Source organism: Hoplias malabaricus, chromosome 3 (genome assembly GCF_029633855.1).
Source record: "Hoplias malabaricus isolate fHopMal1 chromosome 3, fHopMal1.hap1, whole genome shotgun sequence".
NCBI classification, from domain to species: domain Eukaryota; kingdom Metazoa; phylum Chordata; class Actinopteri; order Characiformes; family Erythrinidae; genus Hoplias; species Hoplias malabaricus.
Window position 1 is genome coordinate 722,701 of NC_089802.1, and position 23,596 is coordinate 746,296.

Sequence of the window (23,596 nt, forward strand, 5' to 3'; positions counted from 1 at the left end):
ACCAATAGCTGCATAGACAGATGTACCCCTCTTACCGACATGGCATTGCCCTGTGGAGCGTCACCTGCAGGTCACCGCCCACACTGCAACCAGATTGGCCAAAATCCGGGCCAATCGCGGCTGTGATCGGAGCTCTGCAGCGCGTGTATGGCTTCACGGGAGAGTTTAGGTGTGTGAGCGCGCGATAAGTTTACCACGACTTGTCAGATGCGCTCGTGCTGATGGATTACCGCGGGTTTCTCTTTAAAGACTAAGACGAGCAGCGCGCGCGATTTGAACAAGACCCGAGGCACAGTTTGCGATTTAGAGAGGACGTAAAAAAAGAAGACAAACACTTTAACAACAACCACAGCTGCGCGGAGAGAGAGAGAGAGAGAGAGAGAGAGAGAGATTGTGTGTGTGGCATGGCCGCGTCATGGTCCCGGAGCGCGTGGCGGTGAGGACACAGCTCGTGCTCATGCTGCTCACGGCGCTCGCGACCCTCTGCGTGCTGCAGAGCCTCGCGGTGACGTCCTTTACTATCAACAACATTAATAACGTCAATGGTATTAACGCGCGCGGGACGCTCTTGAGGCCGGACGACGAGGGAACGAAGCGCGTGCCGCAGGCGCTCATCATCGGCGTGAAGAAAGGAGGCACGCGCGCGCTGCTCGAGTTCCTGCGCGTGCATCCCGACGTCCGCGCGGTGGGAGCGGAGCCGCACTTCTTCGACCGGAACTATCACAACGGACTGCAGTGGTACAGGTACATTATCACCGTTAATAATGTTGTTATTAATGTTGTTATTAACGTTAGAACAGGACCGCAGCCGCTCAGGAATCAGTATTATCGCTATTATTATTATTATTATTTATTTATAGATATGTTATTACTGTCGATTACACATCTGTGGCTACAGTAATATTTCAGATTTAATATAATATTAAATATTAACACTAATTAAGCATTAAGTAATAAACACACGTTTCTAAAGTAAATATTATTAATTACGCTAATAATAATAATTTTATAACACTTTAATAATACAAGGAGAGCAGGGGCTGTATTTTTTGGAACCTGTTCTTCTTCTGTTTTTTAAATCCATTAAAACGTTTCAGTTAAAATCACTTTATTTTAATTATACATTGTCTATTTTTACTTAATGGTGTAGTGTTAAGACTTTCACAGAACCACAGATTTTTGCATTAATTCCAATAAAAAGCACAAGAGACATTTACTCATTGTTTTGTAAAAATATCCCAGACCTCCACAGTTATTTTACACAAAGTTCCACACACTCTTACAGTATTTTGTGAAAAGTTCCTGAGACATTTGCAGTTGTTTTATTAAAAGTTCTAAAAAATACCTCTGCACTATTTTAATGTCCTTAATATTCATTTGGTAAAAATGACCAAAAATGACCGAATATTACCAAAAATTACAAAAATTACAGAATGTTTTATTCACTTTTATGAAAAATTAGACATTTACAGTTGTTTTTTAAACAAAGTCCCTGAGACCTGTTCATTCCAATCCTCAGACGCTTTGTATCTATCCACAGCTGAATAATGTCAGAACAGTCTTGAAGCTGATTGGCTGTTTCTTGTTTCATTTTTCTCAGTTTCTAATTTTCTTTTTGTAATTTCTGTGTGTTGTGTTTTATTTTTCTAATGATCTTTATTTTAAAAAAAAAAAAAAAAAAAAAAAACTAGTGTCAGAGTATTTTACATTTATTTTTTAAAAAGATGTTTATTGTAAATTAATTTAAAAAGTGGTGTACTTTTACTCCTCGTTTAAACCCTGCGCTGAGATCTCAGTGACTGATCCATACTGTGATTGTGTTGTTTGTGTCGATGGTGGTGGTGCAATGAGAGAATACTGTGTTTATTTGTGTTTAGAACTGGAATGTGTTGCTAAAATTTAGTGCTGGGTGAAGTATAAAGATTTATGTGAGGAATGGGCCTCACACAGTGGACGCTCTCTATCTCTCTCTCTCTCTCTCTCTGTCTCTCTCTCTCGCTCTCGTCTGAGAGCACAAGAAAACGAAATATATTTTATAAATGTTTATATTCATATCCTACACTAAAGGCATCTACAGGAAATATATAAAACTTTAAGAAAACTTACTGAACTCCAAAAGTTAAAAGAAGCTGAAAAAGGATGTGAAAGACTTCAAGAAACTTTACAGTTTCCACTGGGACTTAAAATCAAAGAGAACTAGAGTCTAAAAACGTCCTGAATAAAGTACAAAAGAGCTCCAGAGAAGGGTACAACCACCTGGAGAAACCAAGGAGAGACATGAGAGATAACTCCATGAGTCTAGATACATTTTATAACAGAAAAAATAACTGCCGCACTTTTCTCTCTCTCTCTCTCTCTCTCTCTCTCTCACACACACACACACACACACACACACACACACACACACACACACACACACACACACTTACTTCCCAACGATCTAGTTGTTAATCCCCCCAGCTCCTCACTCTTCCCTCCAAACGCTCACTCTCTCTTTTCTCCATCGCTCTCCCACACCCCTCTGTTTACCGATTCCTCCATTGTGCGCCTCAGCCCAGAGAGTGCCATCAATCCTGTTGCTGTGATGGTGTAGAAGGAGCTGGGGCTTTCAGACGTGTTACACTTAATGAGTGGCTTCTTAAGAGGAGAGGGGACCCTCCAGTTCACAACACTGGAGAAATAAATAACCGCTTCAATAAAACAACAGGACAACATTCAGGTCATTGCTTCCAGCCGTGCGACGTATCAGAGCCATTTTAGCCTCAGTGTCAGAACCTCGGGAACCTTCCTTCAACAGACAACAACTCAAAGAGAAGTTTAGTGTTAGATTAACAAAATTAATATTGTACACCCTTTCATCCCTCTGTAATGACCTCTAACCCACTCCTGTCCTGTGTCTGGACAACGGTTCAAACTGAAGCATCAGTCCATGGGGTTCAAAGCTGTTTAACTTGGTTTATTTCAGCTCAGTTACAACCTTTGGATAAATCAGTCCAAACACAATATACGTTCATATATTAAAACATCTATTTTTGAATACATTTGCAGTGTTTTTCTGTCTATTGTTATTGTAAGGGCTTTGGGTTCTATATAAATAAATGTATTATTATTATTTGTTGTTGTTGTTGTTAATAGCAGCACAATACCCTTCAAAACATATTTCTTGCCTATTTCATTTTCTTTACACTGCGTGTACTATTTAGGATTCATATTGGTTTATCTCCTGTCCATTGGTGGCGCTGTTTCTAAATCCAGAAAAACAGTTTCTTACCAAAGAAGAAACCAAGAAAACAGCAGTGTGACTATTGTTTGTGAGCCTTGTACAGATAAATACTGATATATTTCGGTAAACTTCATCTCATGCATTTTATTTTAAAAACACCCCACAGTGCACCAAAGAAGCTGATTATTTTATTATTTTTATTATATTTATTATTTTATATAGTGAAACATATCGCCACGTAATTCTTGAGTGAAGCAGTTTATACTGCATAGAGTGGGTCCCCCATGTTTATAACTGGTTTAGTAAAGAATCTCTGACACATCCAAGCCACTAGGTGTCAGTGTAATGGATGGAAGTGTTTTAATGGTGTGGTATGAGGAGGGTTTATGATGTAAGTATGTGATGTTTGTTATACAGTGGTTATTGGTACATTAGCCTTGTAGCTCCACTGTAAAACTATAGAAGCAACACCATGTGTCCTGAGTGGAAATTTCCATTTTATATTTAGGGGGAAATAAATGTAAATGTTTAACTCAGTGGGATAATGCCAGGCCGTGGAGGGATGTGCAAAAATGTCTTCCTTATTCTAACTCAAAAGCAAATGTCCAGGAAGTCTGTGTGTGTGTGTGTGTGTGTGTGTGTGTGTGTGTGTCAGCTGTTCATAAGACCCTGCCAGTTCTTTCATTTTTCATTTTTGTTTCCGCTGGTTGTGTGCGAGGCCCAGTGAAATGGATCCCAGACAGGACGATTTGACGGATACATACAAATTGCTCGAAAAAATGAAAGAAAAACAAACACGGGAATAGTTTCGCTCCAAAAATTCTCTTGCCATCCCCCCCCCCCCCCCCTCCCCCAGTCAAACCCCCTGGAAATAATAGTCTCTCTCTTTCTCTCCAGAGCTAATGTTATGAATGGGGCCCCCTTTTTTCTGGCCCTAATCACTGTGTCCAATTTGCTGGAATTATGGGGCTCTTTTCAGGCCGAGCTGTGAAGCCTTGAACATAGAGACGCCCATCTGCAGGATGACGGCCCTTTGTCCGGTGTAATGGTCGACGGAGAGAGTGTGAAGGAACTGTGCGCTGGACTGGGAGCTGTGTGGGAATTGGAGATGCTGACACCCACTTGCTCTTGTTATTGTTGCGGATTATAGAAGAGAAAAAAATCTCAAGTTCTCAACTCCACTTGAGCGTAAAATTGTTAGTGAGAAAAACTTGTTCCCACTTAATGTGGATGGTCCTCGTCGGCCGATCTGGAAATGGTAGGATTGTTAACAAAGTGCCTGCTGGAGGTCAGTTGATTGCGAGTCGCGCTGGGGTAAGATTAGGGCTACATTTGGACGACATTGGGGTTAAGGTTAAGGATGGAGTCTGTATTGGGTTTTACATTTAGGATTAGGACCAGGTTTGAAATGCATTGAGGTAGATGTTAAGGATAGAGTCTGTATTAAGTTTAGGGTTAAGACTAGGACCAGGATTAAGTTTAATTTGGATTTCTTTGAGGTTAAGATTAGCTTTAGAGGTTAGCTTTCTGTTACCAACTCTTATGCTAACGGGTCGGCCTTGAATCAGCCATAAGACACAAATCAGCCCTAAAAACTATTAATTATCAGCCAGTTGTTGACCTTGTTATTGTTCCTTATCCATGAAAGGATTGGTTTTAATTGTTCATTGTTGCAGACTGTAAACTGGAGATGTACACGATACAAAACTCTAACTCTACACTGACTGGGCCTTACGTGTCTGGACATGTCTGTCTTTCCTTGTTTTGTGAAACAGACAAAGATAGAAGCCCCTGACTGAAGCTCGAGTGGTTGTAGGAGGAGCCAGCTGTAGGCTGTTGGTGTAGAGTGTGTTTATGAGTCCAGATTTGGCACTTGTTTTCTGATTGACCCTTTAACAACAGAAAAGCCATCGTTTTAATAAGAGCATTTTATAATTTAGTAAAAAATAATTATTTTGTTGAAATAGAAGTTCCTGACAAAGTCAAAAAGTCTTGACGCAATAAACAAATTTATGGAGCACTTGTCTGTTTTAAAACCTAAAAACGGGTCGCTCAGGACCCTAACACAAGAGGAGGGTTAAGGATAGAGTCAGTTTTAGGTTCAGGGTTAGTTTCAGTTGCAGTCATTTTGGGAACGCAAGCTCAGATTTGCACACACACCCTCCACAGGAAACGTGACATGAAATGGAAGGTTCTGGAGCAGCCACACAGGAGCCTAAGGAAACTTTGCCCAATGCCAAGCATCAGCTAGAGAGGTGTTAAGGGCTCTGGAGTGCTGCGGCACTGTTCTGTGGAATTAAAGAGATGATGTGGAGGGAGGATTATGACCAGGACGTGGTTTACTTTGCCCTGTAGAAATATTTCAGTTTTCAGTTTTACAGATACAATATCTTGTTACAACAAAAGCTTAAAATATTGGCCCTCATGGGTGTCATGGGAAATAAGCAGAGAGGGACGCAGCAGGCCACGGCGGAAGCTCTTGTTTGTCTTTTCACGACTGACACAAGATCAATGACTTCATCTCCAGTTCCTCCAAACACATTTTCCTTCTTCTTTCTCCACCCTGAGGCAGCCCTGCTCATTCGTGGGCTCTTTTGTGATGGTAATCCTCTCTCTACACACACAAAGGGGTCAAAGTAGACCTTGTGATACAATGAGGGGCTCTTGCCGAGGCTAACGTTCATCGCAAGCCGGTCTACTCGAGTTTCCCTCACAGTGGTCTTCACCTGTTCTGACCGCAGGGGGCTGCACTGTGTTTAAACGGCAGGACCTGCTGAGTAAGGGTCAGTCAGCCTCAGAGGGCAGGATCATGACCCGGTCATTAAAACATACATGACCCTCACCCACCGGGGTCAGATTCTTTCCCTGTGTGTGTTCCAGAACACCTTGCTTGGGTTACATTCCCGTCACTGAGTGCAAAGGGCAGACGTTTGATTTTGCCTGAAAAGGGAGTTGGATTTTATTAACCGTGCTGTTCAGCGCTCTCAGAGGGACTTTGTTAATGTCTGAATTCCGTCGAGACTTTGGAACAATGGTGGACTTTCTCTTTAAAATATATACGTATATGAACAGGTTAAATCACTAAAGGTGTGTGTGTGTGTGTGTGTACGTACCAGGAATACATGCTGTTGTGGGGAAGAGAACCTGTTTACACATTCCTATCAGGGGGCTTCTCTTTGTTTTGGGGACCACAAGCTTGAATTTCCCCTGGGGATCAATAAAGTATCTATCTATCTATCTATCTATCTATCTATCTATCTATCTGTCTGTCTGTCTGTCTGTCTGTCTATCTATCTATCTATCTATCTATCTATCTATCTGTGTCTGTCTATCTATCTATCTGTCTATCTGTGTCTGTCTATCTATCTATGTATCTATCTATCTATCTATCTATCTATCTATCTATCTATAAATCTATCTATCTATCTATCTATAAATCTATCTATATATCTATCTATAAATCTATCTATCTATCTATCTATAAATCTATCTATCTATCTATCTATAAATCTATCTATCTATCTATCTATCTATCTATAAATCTATCTATCTATCTATCTATCTATCTATCTATCTATCTATCTAAGCTGGTTTACTGAAGTTTAAAGTGAAGACATGTTTAAAGTGTAGAGTAAGGGTTTTGGTTAGGATTAGGTTAATGCTTAGGGTAAGGATAAGATTAGCTTGTATTTCCTATTAATTTATGAATGAAGTAAGTCTCCACAAAATTAATGGCAGCCCCACGCTTCATGAAAACAAGTGGAGTTTATTAGGCTTCACAGTGATGAGAACTGGAAGAAGGGAAAGGGGTTTTACAGCAGTGTTAAATTCGTCTAAATCAGGGTTTACAGTATTTTTAGAGGCAGCACTGTTCACAGAGGAAATTCACTAATAGAGTGGAGTTAATAGCAAATACAGAGAGTGTAAGTGTGTGTGTGTGTGTGTGAGTGTGTGTTTCTCGTTTCCTCTCCCCTCAGTAGCTCTGTGGTGAGGGTCTCACTCTTATGTGGAGTTAGGAATGCATATCAAAGCGCTGCCATTCCAGATCCATTAAATTCTAAAAAAAAAAAAAAACTGCCAGAAATCATGCAGCAATATTCCTCCTCCACGCCTCTGAACAAATCCTTTAAAACCACTCTAGGAGCTTTTTTGCAAGATTCTGATTGAGGACGAAGGTTGGAAAAGTGATATGTTGGAGAAATAAACGAGTAGAAGAACAGTTACCTAGTGTTTGCCAGAAGTGTGTGTGTGTGTGTGTGTGTACTAAGTTTTATTCACCTTATGAAGGAAAACTCTTCATGTTTACAGACGTGTTTTTCCAAACCATGTAAATCACTGCATTTTAAAGAGAAAGTATGTTTTCAGTTTAGTGTTTGGGTTCTGGTTTGAGGAAAGCTATGGATGCCCAATCCTGGTCCTGGAGCTCTACCACCCTCCACAGTTTAGCTCTAACTCTAATCAAACACCAGATCCAGGATGATTTGATTATTAGATCTGTCTGTGTTGGATCTGAGATCTCCAGGGCCAGGGTTGGGCAGTCCCGTGTTAGGGTAAGAGCTAGGCTAGTAGTCCTTATTTGGGATGGAGTAAGTGTTCAGAAAATAAACATAGGTCAGTGTAGTTTTCCGACAATAAATGGAAACAAATGACCTGAACACTTCATGCACTAAATGAATCATAATACATAGCGCCGAGTAACAAGTTCATACATCGCTTGCCTGTAACCGCTCTTCCAGTTCAGGGTCACGCTGGGTCTGGAGCCTACATGGGACCACTGGGCACAAGGCAGAAGCACACCCTGGACGGGGTTCCAGCACTCACATTCACTCACACACTCTCACCTATGGACACTCCTGTATAGCCAATCCCAATAGCCAACTCCTCATGGTCACCCAAGTGGGGTTTGAACCCAAAAGCCCCGAGCCCTAGAGCAGTGAGACAACGACACTACCTGCTTCGCCACTGTGTCGCCCGGTTAATGCATTTTACAATAAAAAGTGAGTGACAAGGCTGCTCTCTGCACAGTTTAATTGGAGCACATTAAACTCACTGTGTCTTGATAGGAGCAGGCTGCAGTGAATGGCTTCTACAAAATAAAGAATGAAAAGTAATAAAACGATAAGCCGTCTGGGTTCTGACGTCTCCTTCCAGCTTTCAAACACACACTCAGCGCCTCGGGACTCTGAGTGTGTTTCTGTGTGTTTTATATGTGGAGCTGAAGCCTGCAGTCACTGACTTAATACACGATGGCAAAGATCCTGCACCAGAGACTGAGGAAATAAAAACAATATGGCCATGGAAACATGGACTCACACATTCACACTCAGCCACTCACTCTCTGGGTACTTTACCAGTCTTTCTTTCTCTCTCTCTCTCTCTCTCTCTCTCTCTCTCTCTCTCTCTCTCACACACACACACACACACACACACACACACACACACACACCTGCTTGCCTGCTGTTTATTTTAGCCGTGAAGCCCCTTTTACCTGTGCCAAGGTGATGTAGCTTATGTTGTAATGTTGTAATAGCAGGACAGGAACCAGCTGGGTGATGACATCACACTGAACAAAGAGAGCACTATTTGTGGGTGTGGATTATGTGTGTGTGTGTGTGTGTGTCAGTCTGCTCTCTATCCCATCCTATGATTGAAACAGGAGGTACTGATCTATTGTATTTTCAAACAAAGCCCATAGAACGTTCCTGCTACAGGAACAGAGTCCAATTGTCACATTTATGTAATGTATACATTAGAAATCACATTAAATCTGATAAGCTGCAGACGAGGCACAGAGGCAATGCCCACCGTGTTGTGCACATTGCAGCTGGGTGAACTGGCAGACGCATGCACCTGTGTTTGGTCAACAAGTAAAATGAAACCACTGTAAATATACAAGCCAGCTTTCAACTTCACGATTGTTGTCTGCTTTTTTGCTGAGACTTTGATTTCTGTGGCCGTGTGTGTGTGTGTGTTTATGTGTGGAATGTTATGATCTTTTGTTGAGCTGCTAGTGAGCAATGGACTATGGACGACACGACTGCAGGTTTATTGGAAACAGGGAATTATGTACAACCACTGACTCCTATATTGATATGAGACACAAAGAGTAAGCGTTTGGAGTGAGTGTGTGATGCAGAATACTTTTAATTGCATTAGCCTCTTAGCTGTAGCTGTGTCATAACTTACTGACACTCCTTTTTTGTCTTCTCTCTGTGTTATTTATAATAATCCCCAACCAAACGTGGACTTGTCAAATAGGCAAATGAACAAAGAGTAAAGCCTTGACCTGTGGTGTGCTTTATGTGTAACTTTCAGATTATGTGTGTGTGTGTGTGTGTGTGTGTGTGTGTTTATGGATTTAGGTCACTAAAGGGTGGAGGACTCAGTGTAGCTGATGTTTTTGAGGTCAAGAGGTCAGTAATATGATCGGAGCAGAACGATAGACATTAGTCACTTTAAGGCTGTAAGAATGTGACGCTGAAGCGGACACAAAAGGCCTCTCAGTTGGAGTTGGAGGACTTTACACACACACACACACACACACACACAATTACACACCCTCTCACACACACACACACACACACACACACAATTACATACCCTCACACACACACACACAATTACACACCCTCACACACACACACACACACACACACACACACACACACACACAATTACACACACACACACACACACACACACATCACATCGTCCGTAGCTTCATACATCTTTATTATTTTCACTTTATAACTTGTTTTTGCCATCTTCAGAGTCCTGGTGTACGTTCAGTGTGACGTCGGTATTTTGTGATTCTGAAAACTGTGATTCCAAACTGTTCCTTGGTGATATTTACACACATTCTAAGCAGCTGACCCCTAGGGTCCAGTTTGTCACTGGTGGTCTGCTACACAGCGCTGACTGTCAGCAGCTGCTTGAAAGGCATTCTGGGAATCTGTTTTCAGTGACGGCCTGAGGTGAGAAACAGGTGCAGTCAACTTCCAACACACACACACACACCTCAATCCTTCACCTGCTGGGGTCCCAGGATATGACCCTCGGGGCTCTAATTGATAACTTTCATCCAAATGGCAGAGGCTATGGAGATCAGAGAGAAAGTGTGGGCTGTAGTGAGTGTGTGTGTGTGTGTTGGAGAGAAAGGCTAATTGATGAGTGTTGGGTCACTGGGAGCAGCCCTGTAGGGAATGCAGCGTGTGTGTTTTTGTGGACTAAGGTTACACTAAGCTCAAGTTTCACTATTTGTTGACATTGTTTGGTTTGTGTAGTCTTTACTCTAGAGAAAACTGATGCTTCTTCTTCTTACTACAGCAGCCAGTCAACATTCAATACTGCAGACCAACAGCACTCTGGGTAAATTACTGGAGATGGCACAAGAACACTAGTTATTTTCTTAAATTGTATAAAACTTGTCACAGAAATATTCTGGTAAAGTCTAAGTAGGATTTGAATTTGAATAAATTATAACTGTAAAAAACAGTGTGTTAACTGAGACACGTTATGAATTGCTTGGTCAATGCATGCGTACGTTGAATTTGGGATCAGGAGCCAACCTTCCACACTCTGTATCACAAGACCACTCAGTCTGTTTTAAGGTCTGAAAACATGGGATGCAATGAGTCATTCTGAGTTGTGCTGCTTCTTAGGTAGAGTGCAGCCACTTTAGAGATGCCCCAACCCTTCTTATGAGTCTCTCCAATCACAGCACTGGACCCACTTTAGTGTGAGAGCTGAAGACCAGGTTAAACAGAGCACAACAGACAAGAGCACTGAGTAAAAATTGAGAACAGAGAAGAACCAAACAAAAACAGCTAAAAGCCAGAGCTTTAAGACCCCAGAACTGTTCACTTGTATTAAAAGGGTATAGTCTGTTCTTTGTAATGAGATGTATAGACTTGATTCAGCTATGTGTTAGACACATACACATTTAAGCGAAAAGTACAGAAATGTAAATATTTAGTGAACATTTAGCTCCTGCTGTAAATTACACAAACAAGTAGAAGTGAATGATCAACTTCCAAATTATATTATGGTACAATTCACAGTTGTTAGTTATTAGATCTTCAGCAGATCTGTCACGATTCACCGGGGGCGGACTGACGGAGACGGACCGTAATTCAATCAGGAGAACCCAAACTTTTAAACAACTCTAGGGAAATGCAACATCACCAAATGATATTTCACGCTTGAAGAGCTTCAATGTTCCTCCACAGAAACTGAGATTTTAGACCCCTCATAATAAAATATCAGAGATGTGCTCGTGTATTCCAGGGAAGCGGTGATTTACTGTACAAGCCAGAGAAGTGTGTCTGTGAATATCAATTCTGTTTGCTCCCTCCAGACTCAATGGAACAGTGTTTTCAAACACTGCAGAGCTGACTAACCTCGGGCTCTTCTCATTGTGTCTAGTTAGGAAACTCAGACCTGAGGCTGTCACAGTAATCTACTTCCATGGGTCTCTCTCTCTCTCTCTCTCTCTCTCTCTCTCTCTGTGAGGAAGACCTGTCAGAAACACATTAATGTGTTTTGCAAGAATATATGTTCTACATTGAAAAACAGCAGCACACTTTGTTCACTGTAAATTCACACTTTGTTTTAACACTATTAGTGTTGATTTAACACTGGTGAATTTACTGTGTAGAACACTGTTGTAATGGATAACAGTTAAGGACCATGTAGGAAGATTTCTGTGAAGATTTGATTGCTATCAGCTGATATTCCTGAGTGAGGTCAGGTGCTGATGATGGATGATGAGTTCTGGATCACAAACACTACTCACACTCATTAAATGTATTGGAATGGAGCTTCATCACAACACTGATCCACTGCTCTTCATTTCGTTTACACAGGAGTACTTAAACTTGATGTTGGAACATGTCTGTGGACATTTGATTGCATGCGACACTCAGCCCAAGGATAGTTTTAAATAATATTTGAAGAGTGTTCAAATGAAGAGTGATGACTTTTGTTTCCAAATCAGAAGCCAACTCCAAGACCAAGTGACCAAGAGAAACATTCGCTCCAAGAAATGAAAGAATCCCAATAACTGCCATACATCAAGCTCCTGCCTCTGAGGTAGCCACAAAACTGCCCTGGCCGAGCCAAACGGAGGCAGAGGTGGGGCCAGGAAGAGAGGGAGTTGTGGGTAAATGATGTGTGACTGGAGCACATGCACATTATGACTCTCGGTAGAGCGACGATGGCGGGATGGAGGCGTTCCAAAAACACAATGAATCTGACTTTCCCACAGCAACAGCCACAGCTTTATCACAGCCCAGAGAGAGAGAGAGAGAGAGAGAGAGATAACTACAACAGAATTGATACTGATTTACGGCTACTGGCTCATTATCCATCATTATTCCACAGAGACCGGAGGAGTCAGCACATACTGTTCCCAAAGCTGAGCTGGATCTATTAGAGCTAGTTTTTCAGAAACAAGAACACTAGTAGATTAAGTGTTCACCTTTCAGTTATGTTTCTGGTTAAAGGAACACTAGCTGGTATTTTAGCTTAAAATTACAGCTTCAAAATCATTGTGATGCTTCACTGACCTGTAATATGGAGAACAGAGCCTCTGTCGTTGCTGGTCTGGGCTCAGCGCTGCAGAAACTGCATTATGTAACATTTGGAGGAGGGTAGAAAACTGCCCCATCACTCTCCAGAGACAAGGCTGTAAACTTGAATTACACTCTTCAACTGTAGGGAGAGCCCAGGAGCAAGAATATCAAATGTTACCTAGTGTTGCTTTAAGCCTAAGGCCTTCAGTTGAGCTCCTGAAGGCCTAGCATCTGCCAGCATCTATATACCACAACTAAGATTGGTGTTTTCAGTGACAGTATCTTTATCTAGTACAGCTAGCCCTCTGTATCTGCGGTTTGAATACAGAGAGAGCGAGAAAGAGTATCAGTAGTGATCTGGCTCCCTCCACCACATCAGTAGATTGAAAGTGATGCTTTGTGTTTACTCAACAGCGGAAACCTAAAGCTGGTGCACACTGAGGTTTAAAAAAAAAAAAAAAAAGAAATGTGATATTAGCATTCCAATTAAGAATCCGGTTAGGTTTTACTCTGTGACCAAAGAAAAAGAGAAAAAGTAAAGATGGTTCATATGAGCAATTCATTTATTTATTCATTCATTGTTCGCAAACTCCTATCCAATTCAGGGTCGCGGCGGGTCCGGAGCCTTCCCGGAATCATTGGGCAGGAACAGGGTAGGAACAAACCCTGGAGCGGGCATGAGCAATTAATACAAATGTGATTTGCAGGGACTAGCCACCTATAATAATATAATAATTTCAATAACTATTAATTTGACAATGAACACTCATTCATAACATCTGTACATTATTATGGTAAATTAGTTGTGAATATTTTTTGGTCACCAAGTGAGCTCCCACTCGACTGGATGGTGTGGTTTCTGCCCACAGTCCAAACACACATATTGGTTGGTTACTTGTGCTAATCCAACATTAGCACCTGACTTCACTAATGCTAATCACTAATAAAATCATAGAAATGTTCCAACACCTAAGGTAAAGCCATTCCAGAATGTAACATATGAGGTGGTGGGGGGGATATCTGTGGCAATAACCTTGATTTCAGAGTATAGCATAATGTCCACAATGTGTTAATCACAAATCTAGAGCCATGCCCTGCAACAGACAGCTGACACTTAGCAGTGGGCTAGTCAGAGGCTGAGACAGATCAGACAGTGGAAGTGAGTTAGCCATTAGCTTAGCAGTTTAGCTCCTGTGCTTAAGAGACCCAGCGTGGCACCAGGACAGTGCCGGAGGTGATTAATAAAGCAGAGGAAAGGAAAGGAAAGGAAAGGAGGGGGAGGAGGAGGTGGAAGGCCGCTAACTCAATTAATACCGACCTGGAGATTTATAATTACTAATGTAGCCAGGGCCTGACTCCCAGACGAACAGAAGGATCTACACCAGACAAACACCTCCCAGTGATGGAGGACATGAGCTTTTTCCAGCTCTGATCTCTTACTTAAAACAGATGAAAACTAAGAATTTAGGCTGTGCACAAAATGGCTTCCTAAATCCCTCATTAATACTGTGCTATATCTTAGTTTAATTGCAGTGTGAATGCTTTGAAACTTCCCTTATTGTTTTATTATTTCTCTCTCACAGATTTCGGAGACAGCAGTTTTAAGTTTTATAGTCAATGAATGATCTGTTTTAAGCAGTAAAGAAAATGTGATCGGATCTGGATTTAGTGGAAAGATATTGTTTGATAACTGAGGAATGTAGGCAGGATACATGTGCTGTGTGGTATTTTTCGGGTAACTACAAACAATGCAGGAGTTCAAAAACAGGAATCAACACTCTAATGCTCTGAACTCACACTACAAAGACTTTGCAAATCAGGACTCAAAGAAAGGGCTTTCTTAATATGAGTCAATGAGGCTTTGAATTGTTGCAGGTGTGTTTCATTGCCTAGGGGTGGAGCCAGGAGAGAGCTAGTGCAAGACTGAACCATTCACTGAGAGTAATGGTTCAGTCCAGGTTCCCAGGAAGGAGAAGCCATTACAATATAGCTCAGTTTTGCAATTGCAAGTCTTGCCTTACTCATTCACTCACACACTCATGTTTAGCAGGTGGTATAGTCTCCACAAGGGGGCAACAAGTCAAATTTCTACTAATGCTTTGTAAGAGCATTCATTCACCACAATAAAAATTTTGGGTTTTTCATGCAACACATTTTAATGAATTATGAAAAGGCCCTTAATTTGCAAAAGCGCAAATGCACAAAAGAGTGTTTTTTTTATTATTGTTTTTTGTGTTTTTTTTTTTAAATAAAGTATGACATTTTGTCTGGTTCATACTTACTGCGCATGCAGCACTTCACACGGCAAAGCCCTGGACTGACCCTGCAATCACAGGCTTTTAACAGACACACTCTGACCCTGTGTCTTCTTCCCTCCTCTTCACGCTTTAGGAGCACTCTGTTCTCAGAACCACACAAGCTATTTTTTTTTTTAGTGCAGGTACTGTACACCGATACAGCACTGTGCAAATGTAAGAGACCACAAAGCATTTACTTCCCTGTCAAAACATTAAGAAAAAGTTATATTTGACTGAAATGGCACAGATAGTGGGGCCATTCTTCATCAATGACTACTGGATATGTGAAATTGCTACATGATGATGTGTTTCCCTCTTTATGCGTGTTTAAATCAAGTTTTTGATTGAAACACGACTCATTTCACAATTTATTCCTCTAATATTTTTCATTGTGCATAACATTTCATAACAATCCCAGCTAATGTTTGCTTATGTGACATCGCAGCAAGTGGCAAACCTGTGCATACAAACTGAGGAAAAATGTTGTTATATGTTGTGTAATAGAAAAAGCACGCTAAGTATTATTACTAACAACAACGTATTCTCTGCAGCCATAGAAGGTGGATTTCCATCTTCAGAAAAGACATCTTTAATACAACCACAAAAGTTATCATTCATTCATTCATTATCTGTAACCCTTATCCAGTTCAGGGTCACGGTGGGTCCAGAGCCTACCTAGAATCATTGGGCGCAAGGCAGGAACACACCCTGGAGGGGGCACCAGTCCTTCACAGACAAACACACACACATTCACTCACACACTCACACCTACGGACACTTTTGAGTCACCAATCCACCTACCAACGTGTGTTTTTGGACTGTAGGAGGAAACTGGAGCACCCAGAGGAAACCCACGCAGACACAGAGAGAACACACCAACTCCTCACAGACAGTCACCCAGAGGAAACCCGCGCAGACACAGAGAGAACACACCACACTCCTCACAGACAGTCACCCGGAGGAAACCCACGCAGACACAGAGAGAACACACCACACTCCTCACAGACAGTCACCCGGAGGAAACCAGACACAGACACAGGGAGAACACACCACACTCCTCACAGACTGTCACCCAGAGGAAACCCATGCAGACACAGAGAGAACACACCACACTCCTCACAGACAGTCACCCGGAGGAAACCCACGCAGACACAGGGAGAACACACCACACTCCTCACAGACAGTCACCCAGAGGAAACCCGCGCAGACACAGAGAGAACACACCACGCTCCTCACAGACAGTCACCCGGAGGAATCCCACGCAGACACAGAGAGAACACACCACACTCCTCACAGACAGTCACCCGGAGGAAACCCATGCAGACACAGGGAGAACACACCACACTCCTCACAGACAGTCACCCGGAGGAAACCCACGCAGACACAGGGAGAACACACCACACTCCTCACAGACAGTCACCCGGAGGAAACCCACGCAGACACAGGGAGAACACACCACACTCCTCACAGACAGTCACCCGGAGGAAACCCACCCAGACACAGAGAGAACACACCACACTCCTCACAGACAGTCACCCTGAGGAAACCCACGCAGACACAGGGAGAACACACCACACTCCTCACAGACAGTCACCCGGAGGAAACCCACGCAGACACAGGGAGAACACACCACACTCCTCACAGACAGTCACCCGGAGGAAACCCACGCAGACACAGGGAGAACACACCACACTCCTCACAGACAGTCACCCGGAGGAAACCCACCCAGACACAGAGAGAACACACCACACTCCTCACAGACAGTCACCCTGAGGAAACCCACGCAGACACAGGGAGAACACACCACACTCCTCACAGACAGTCACCCGGAGGAAACCCACGCAGACACAGGGAGAACACACCACACTCCTCACAGACAGTCACCCGGAGGAAACCCACGCAGACACAGGGAGAACACACCACACTCCTCACAGACAGTCACCCGGAGGAAACCCACGCAGACACAGGGAGAACACACCACACTCCTCACAGACAGTCACCCGGAGGAAACCCACGCAGACACAGGGAGAACACACCACACTCCTCACAGACAGTCACCCGGAGCAGGAATCGAACCCACAACCTCCAGGTCCCTGGAGCTGTGTGACTGCGTCACTATTTGCTGCACCACCGTGTCGCCAAAAAGTTATCATTGAAAGCTTTATATAACAAGGGATGTGACCACAGTTGTAAGTTTCTCACTTTTTAAATGTCTTTGAACTCACCATGATCAAAACCTTCACCATACAGTGACCCGCTCTATTCACACTGTGGCCAATTGAACATTACCTGGACTTTGTACCATATCCTGCCAGCTCCAAAGTCCATTTAATGTCCTGTACAACTGCACTGGTCATTTACACTCTTACACACAGCTTCTCTGAGTAATGTCATGAAGTTCAGTGTTACTATGCATGTCTGAAAGTGAATTAAATAGGGTAGCACTAGCCTGGCATGTTTTGATTAGTTTAATAGCATATTTGCTAAAATTAAAAAACTCTTAAATGGAGTGCTTTCAAAGGCAAAGTGTCTTTCCTGAAGGTGTGGCTCATCCTTGATTCCATTACTCCCAAATCACATGGTATAATTGCTCCAAATTACAAAGCCCGGAATGCATATTGTGATACTAATGTTGCGAGTGTATGGGTAGCAGTGGTTTTAAAATGTCTGGAGGAAAAGAGAGTAAATGAGGGTGTGTCTAATGACATTCCCATTAGATCTGCACACAATAAGAACTGCTGATGGGCCAGACAGCGTAAATATTCCCTTGTGCATCTTGGAGTAAATGGACTCTGTGGCAATGACTATGAATGTATGTGCATTAGGTCATTAGTAAGTGGGATGGTTAAAACCACTCAAGGAAAATCTGAAGTGTTGAACAGGGTCAGAGCAGAAGGTGTTTCATTATACGCTGACATAGAAACACTGGATCGAGCCCTAAGAATGCAGTTCCACTGTTCTACAGTCCAGTGCTGTGGGGTTTATACCCGTAAACACCACACTTGGAACTGAGCTTGGTGACATTTCATTGGTGACATTTCATTCTTTTCTCACTCATTATAAGGGGTGGCTATAAACTTTTGGACAAGGGGCAGTAATGGCCGAATGGTTAGACAAGGGGACTTGCGACCGGGTGGTTACCAGTTCTATCCTCTCGGCCAGAAGGAAAACTGGGGATAAATGGAAGGAAGGAAAAGTGCCATCGTTTCCCTCATCCATGGCTCAACTCATTCTGCGCTCTGGGATGGCTGCCTGCTGCTCATGGTTCCTGTGTTCTCACTGCGCCTAGTGCTCTAGTGTGTGTGTGTGAGTGTTTGAAAAGGATAAATGTGGAGGTGCAGTTTGTTTCCTGAGATGCTGTGCAATGACAATAAATGCATGTTTACGATCACATACAGCGTATGTTTCTATCTGACCCCAGTGTCTGCTTGTAAGTGGAAGAATTACCATTGTCACTGAATAAGAAAGGGGTGGATTAGTGTCAGTACCAGTGTCAAGCCTGAGGCTCAAACGACAGCGCTCTCTCTCTCTCTCTCTCTCTCTCTCTCTCTCTCTCTCTCTCATCTTCTGCCCTCTATCTCTCTCATCAATATTTGATATCCCAATTAGACCAGCTGCATAATTCACCAGCACCATGATCACTTCCATTTAGAAATGTGCTCTGCCTCATCCTCTGCTTCTTTGTTCCCAAAGCTGTCCAAGCAAGCAGAGCACACACACACATACACACACACACACACACACACGCACAATACCCATAAACACACCCGCAGACACACCTAACATAACCCTCACCTAAACCTCAGCAACCTGAAGATCATTTCATGTTTTCCAATAACACATTAAAACTATAATTTTATTTAAAATAATGTAAACATGTTAATACAGTCATCATCCTGAAGCTTTTTAAAGCTCTCAGAAACAATTACAACAATTTATTACAGTAAATACTTTTCCAAACAGAAAATATGCAGTATGGTGTCCAACAAAGCTCTGTTTTAGGGCCTTTACTCTTTCACATTTGTTTACAACCACAGTCCATAGGCCATGTCATCTGTCAACACTGTTTACTATCTCTGTAATTCTGACAACACCCAGTTTTATATTTTATATTAATCATCTTCAGGGACACATACTGAACATTAGCATTAAGAACACTAAAGTGTGGATGTCCAAGAACTGTTTTCTGCTAAACTGTGATTAGGTTGAAGTTTGGCTCCTGATTCTTCTCATAATGCAGCTGCAGATTTTATCACTGGCTTTAATGCTTTTTCTGGGTAAACAAGACGTACAGTGACCTTGCTGTACCCCTGCATACATGAGTCCCATATCAGGAGTATATTTATACACTCCATTTTCTCATTTGTGAAACACATCTAGACTAAGACACGTTAACACTATGAGATGTCTAGAAACAAAGTCCTGCTTTCAATCTTTCGTAACATGACTGAGATTAGATTATTGTAATGTGCTACTGACTGGTTTCCGCGCTGTCTACCGTAGGCTCCAGCTATTTCAGCATTTGGCTGTCTACAGGTTTACCAGGAAAAGAAAGTCCTGTTAAGTTTTCCATTGAATACAAGGTCTTGCTTATGACATTTAAAGCTCTTAATGGCTTTACTCTGGCATATCTTACTGATCTGCTGAAGCTCTACAGCCCACCCAGACCACTTCCTTCAGTAGAGGAAGGCAAACTTCTGGGATCACTTACAGCACAGTTGATTCAAGGTCATTTTCTAAAACTCCCAATAGTCTTTTGGAAAATATTCAGAGAATAATAGCACTTTCAGCTCAGTCGGTGGAAGGTTGTTACCTTACACTCTCAATAGCATTTCAGAAAATAGAGAGAGTTCATGCTGGACGAGTTTAGCATTCTGTGTGAGAGCGTATCTACGCCACGTTAGTCCTCACAAAGCTGTAATACATTATTTCATCCACGAACAAAAGCAAGAGGACAATCAAGTGTTATGAAGTGTCAGGAGGGTTTATATCATCGTATTCTGTTGGAAACACTAATGATGTATGAACCTCCTTCCCCCAAACTGTCCCACCATGAGGCTGAGTCTTGTCTGAAGCATCTCCGTGGTTATATTTAGAACTGAACGCTACCATCACATCCATCGCTGCTCTCTTTCTGAGCACAGGAAACTGATAATCTTCTCTTTGTTCTGAGAGATGAGCCTGTGGGAGAGAAGACTGTGGCATATCACAGCGATTTATGCTCCCTTTTAAAATCTCCTCGTCCCATCATTTCCTGTTTCCTTCTGCTGTTTACTGGACGCCCAGGCGGGCCGCAGGAGCTGAATTGAGCACCGTTTATTTCGTGCGCTTATCATTTAAACTGATGTCCACCAAGGAATCCATTGAAATGGCCACAATGTCTTTACACAAACAATTTACAGAAGTTTTATTAGCGTAAACAGAAGCTGCTCCAAATGATGTTCCCACCCAAGCGGAGAAGAGGGCAGCGCAGATTCAATGCTATTTTTATTGCTATTTTGCATTTGTTTGTGTGTAGGTACAAACAGGAACTTGATGTGGCTTCAACTGAAAAAGGGTTGAGTACCTGGAATTGGGCATATTTACATATTATATATATACACAAAGAGATAGAGAGAGAGAGAGAGAGAGAGAGGAGAGAGAGAGAGAGAGAGAGAGAGCTGTAACATGTTAGCGCAGGTTAGCACATGCTAACCTGTTATTTAATCATTTTAACAATTTAGCCAAAAATTCACTATTTTTTACAGAATCTAGTTCAGATTACATTTTATTTATGCTGCAATATGTATTAAATATCATACTGTCAAACTATACTTACACAAATGCAGCACATTTCAATAAATGTAGGAATAATAATATTTAAAAATAGTAATAATAATAATAATAGGTTAATTCCCTTTAGATTTGAGAGAAAAGAAAAAAAAAAACTTGTTTGAGACAAAACCCATTATTTGCCCCTCTTTGAACAACATATTTGTTTTTAGCTGAAATCAACAGCTCCACTTGTCTGGTGTGGTCCAGCAGGCCTGGCCCGGAGGTCATTAATAACCTGCACTATCACACGGAGCAAAGGAGGGGAGGGAGGTATTGGATTATTCTTCTCTTCATCCATCTCCCTCGTCCATATTTGTCTCCCGCAGAGAAACATGTTGTCAGGGGAAGAAGAGGGTCCTGCTCTTCCAAACTCTCTTCTTAAACACAACATGTGGCGGAGCAGTGTCCAGACAGAGAGCAATATTCATAAAAATGTCACAGGGCATTGCTAATATTGAAAGATCGCTTTTGGATGAGAAAATAAATGAAAACCAGGTCGGCGAAGGTCAGGCTTCTTTCTCCTAGGCTTTATCCAAGTGTGGAGACATTTGTTTTCGGGAGGTGGGTCGGAATTGAGATTCAATTATTTTGCAATTATCTCTGGTATTTTTCCTGAATCTAATTTGCTAATCGGATTCTGATTGCTCAGTTCTGTGGCGGATGACGGCGTGTGTTGACCTGAGCAGAGAAAGATGATACAGGAGGCTTAGTGCTGTGATTGTTGGACAAATGCTGCATTTCTTGATAAAACTATTGGCACAGTTTGGCATGGCACAGATTCAGACGCCCATGAGAATAATCCATGAAAAATAGGATCATAATGACAGAGCAAACATCGGACAGTTTCCTAATTTTTGGAATTAATTGAATTATAGTGAAAAGGTGGAGATAGAATCCACTAGATGCACATTTATGTCTTAAATGACAGTGTTCTGTGTTCCATGTTTTTCTCATTTAGAGTGCAGAGGTTCGCTGATTTCTCCTGAAAGTTCAGAATGGGGCCAGGAATCCAAGACTGGCCTCACTCTCTCTCTGGACAATATTTCCAAAGCTGCTACACATACATACAAACAGCAGCGGTGCAGACATGTGTAATCTTTTCTTTATGATTCATTTTGACGAACTATGTTATTTTACGATGAAGAATTGAGCTCCCGTCCACTGGTGGCACTGTTTCACTAAATCCATGTGACCTGTCTGTTATGGACCCAAAGAAAGATCACAGGAACAGAGCAATACGCTGCTTTTGATTCCCACTCCAGGTGACTGTCTGTGAGGAGTGTGGTGTGTTCTCCCTGTGTCTGCGTGGGTTTCCTCCGGGTGACTGTCTGTGAGGAGTGTGGTGTGTTCTCCCTGTGTCTGCGTGGGTTTCCTCCGGGTGACTGTCTGTGAGGAGTGTGGTGTGTTCTCCCTGTGTCTGCGTGGGTTTCCTCCGGGTGACTGTTTGTGAGGAGTGTGGTGTGTTCTCCCTGTGTCTGCGTGGGTTTCCTGTCCTGTGAGGACTCCCACAGTCCAAAAACACACGTTGGTAGGTAGAGTGTGTGAGTGAATGTGTGAGTGTGTGTGTTGCCATGTGAAGGACTGGTGCCCCCTCCAGGGTGTATTCCCGCCTTGCGCCCAATGATTCCAGGTGGGCTCTGGACCCACCGCGACCCTGAACTGGATAAGGGTTACAGACAATGAATGAATGAATTATACATATTTATAAATATATTATTTAATGATATTTGTTTTCCTTCTCGTGTAAAACTGTTGTTTTAAAGATATAGAGCTTCATACAGCAGAGTTAATAATACTGACATTAAATCTTAGACTGTACTTACGAAACACAGACCACGAATGAGTCCTGTTTAAATAAAGCCTGAAGGATATAAACGCCATAAAACGACAAGTGAACTTAATGCTGCAACAAATCTTTTTCTACTCTCAGCATCTGTTGCCCTCAAGATCTGTTCTCTGTCTCACTGGACCAGAGGAGTATGAACTTGTATCCACCTGTATTGATTTTCCCACAAGTCATAGGCTCATAATAACACACACTGTGGTACTCGGGGTGGCTCTGAGTGTAGAGACTACTGACTGTGTGTGTGTGTGTGTGTGTGTGAGAGAGAGAGAGAGAGAGAGAGAGAGAGAGAGAGAGAGAGAGAGAGAGAGAGAGAGAGAGATACACTACATATGGTCATAACAGTGTCTTACACTTCTGTGTTCCCTGCACAAACAAAATACAAGTGCTAATGTAGGTGTAAATCAGGCTGTGAATATATTAACACTTACTTCACTACAGATATGAATGTGTTTAATTTGCATTTTATGCAGTTGCTGTTTTTTTTTTTTTTTAGTTTTTATGTAAATATTTTTTTCTTGAGCAGAGTGTTCTCATTGTCCCATCCCCATTACATTCTTTTACACTCTATTTATTTTTCTAATCACACTCTCCATGCCTCCGTATTTATTCCGAGCCTCTGTTTGGTATGTACAACACATTTGTCATTCAAGGCTTGTGAATACATGCTCTCTTTCTCTCTCTCTCTCTCTCTCTCTCTCTCTCTCTCTCTCCACATACTTCCTCTATTATCTTTCCTCAATGTTAATGCCTTCTCTGCAACGATTATATCAATGTGAAAAATTGAAAACTGACTCCCTGATTGATTGTGGGACTTATCATCAGATGGTGGTCCATAGACTCCCCA

General features: G+C 42.2%; 1 protein-coding gene across 1 annotated transcript in view; it reads left to right on the top strand.

Moving 5' to 3' along the window:
* Positions 1-415: 415 nt before the first annotated feature.
* The window catches only part of LOC136692416 (heparan sulfate glucosamine 3-O-sulfotransferase 3A1-like), a 42,399-nt gene continuing 19,218 nt past the window's right edge, over positions 416-23,596 (top strand). Inside the window, exon 1 of the mRNA XM_066665795.1 lies at positions 416-744. Coding sequence (XP_066521892.1) covers positions 416-744 — 329 coding nt within the window. The remainder of the gene's footprint in view (positions 745-23,596) is intronic.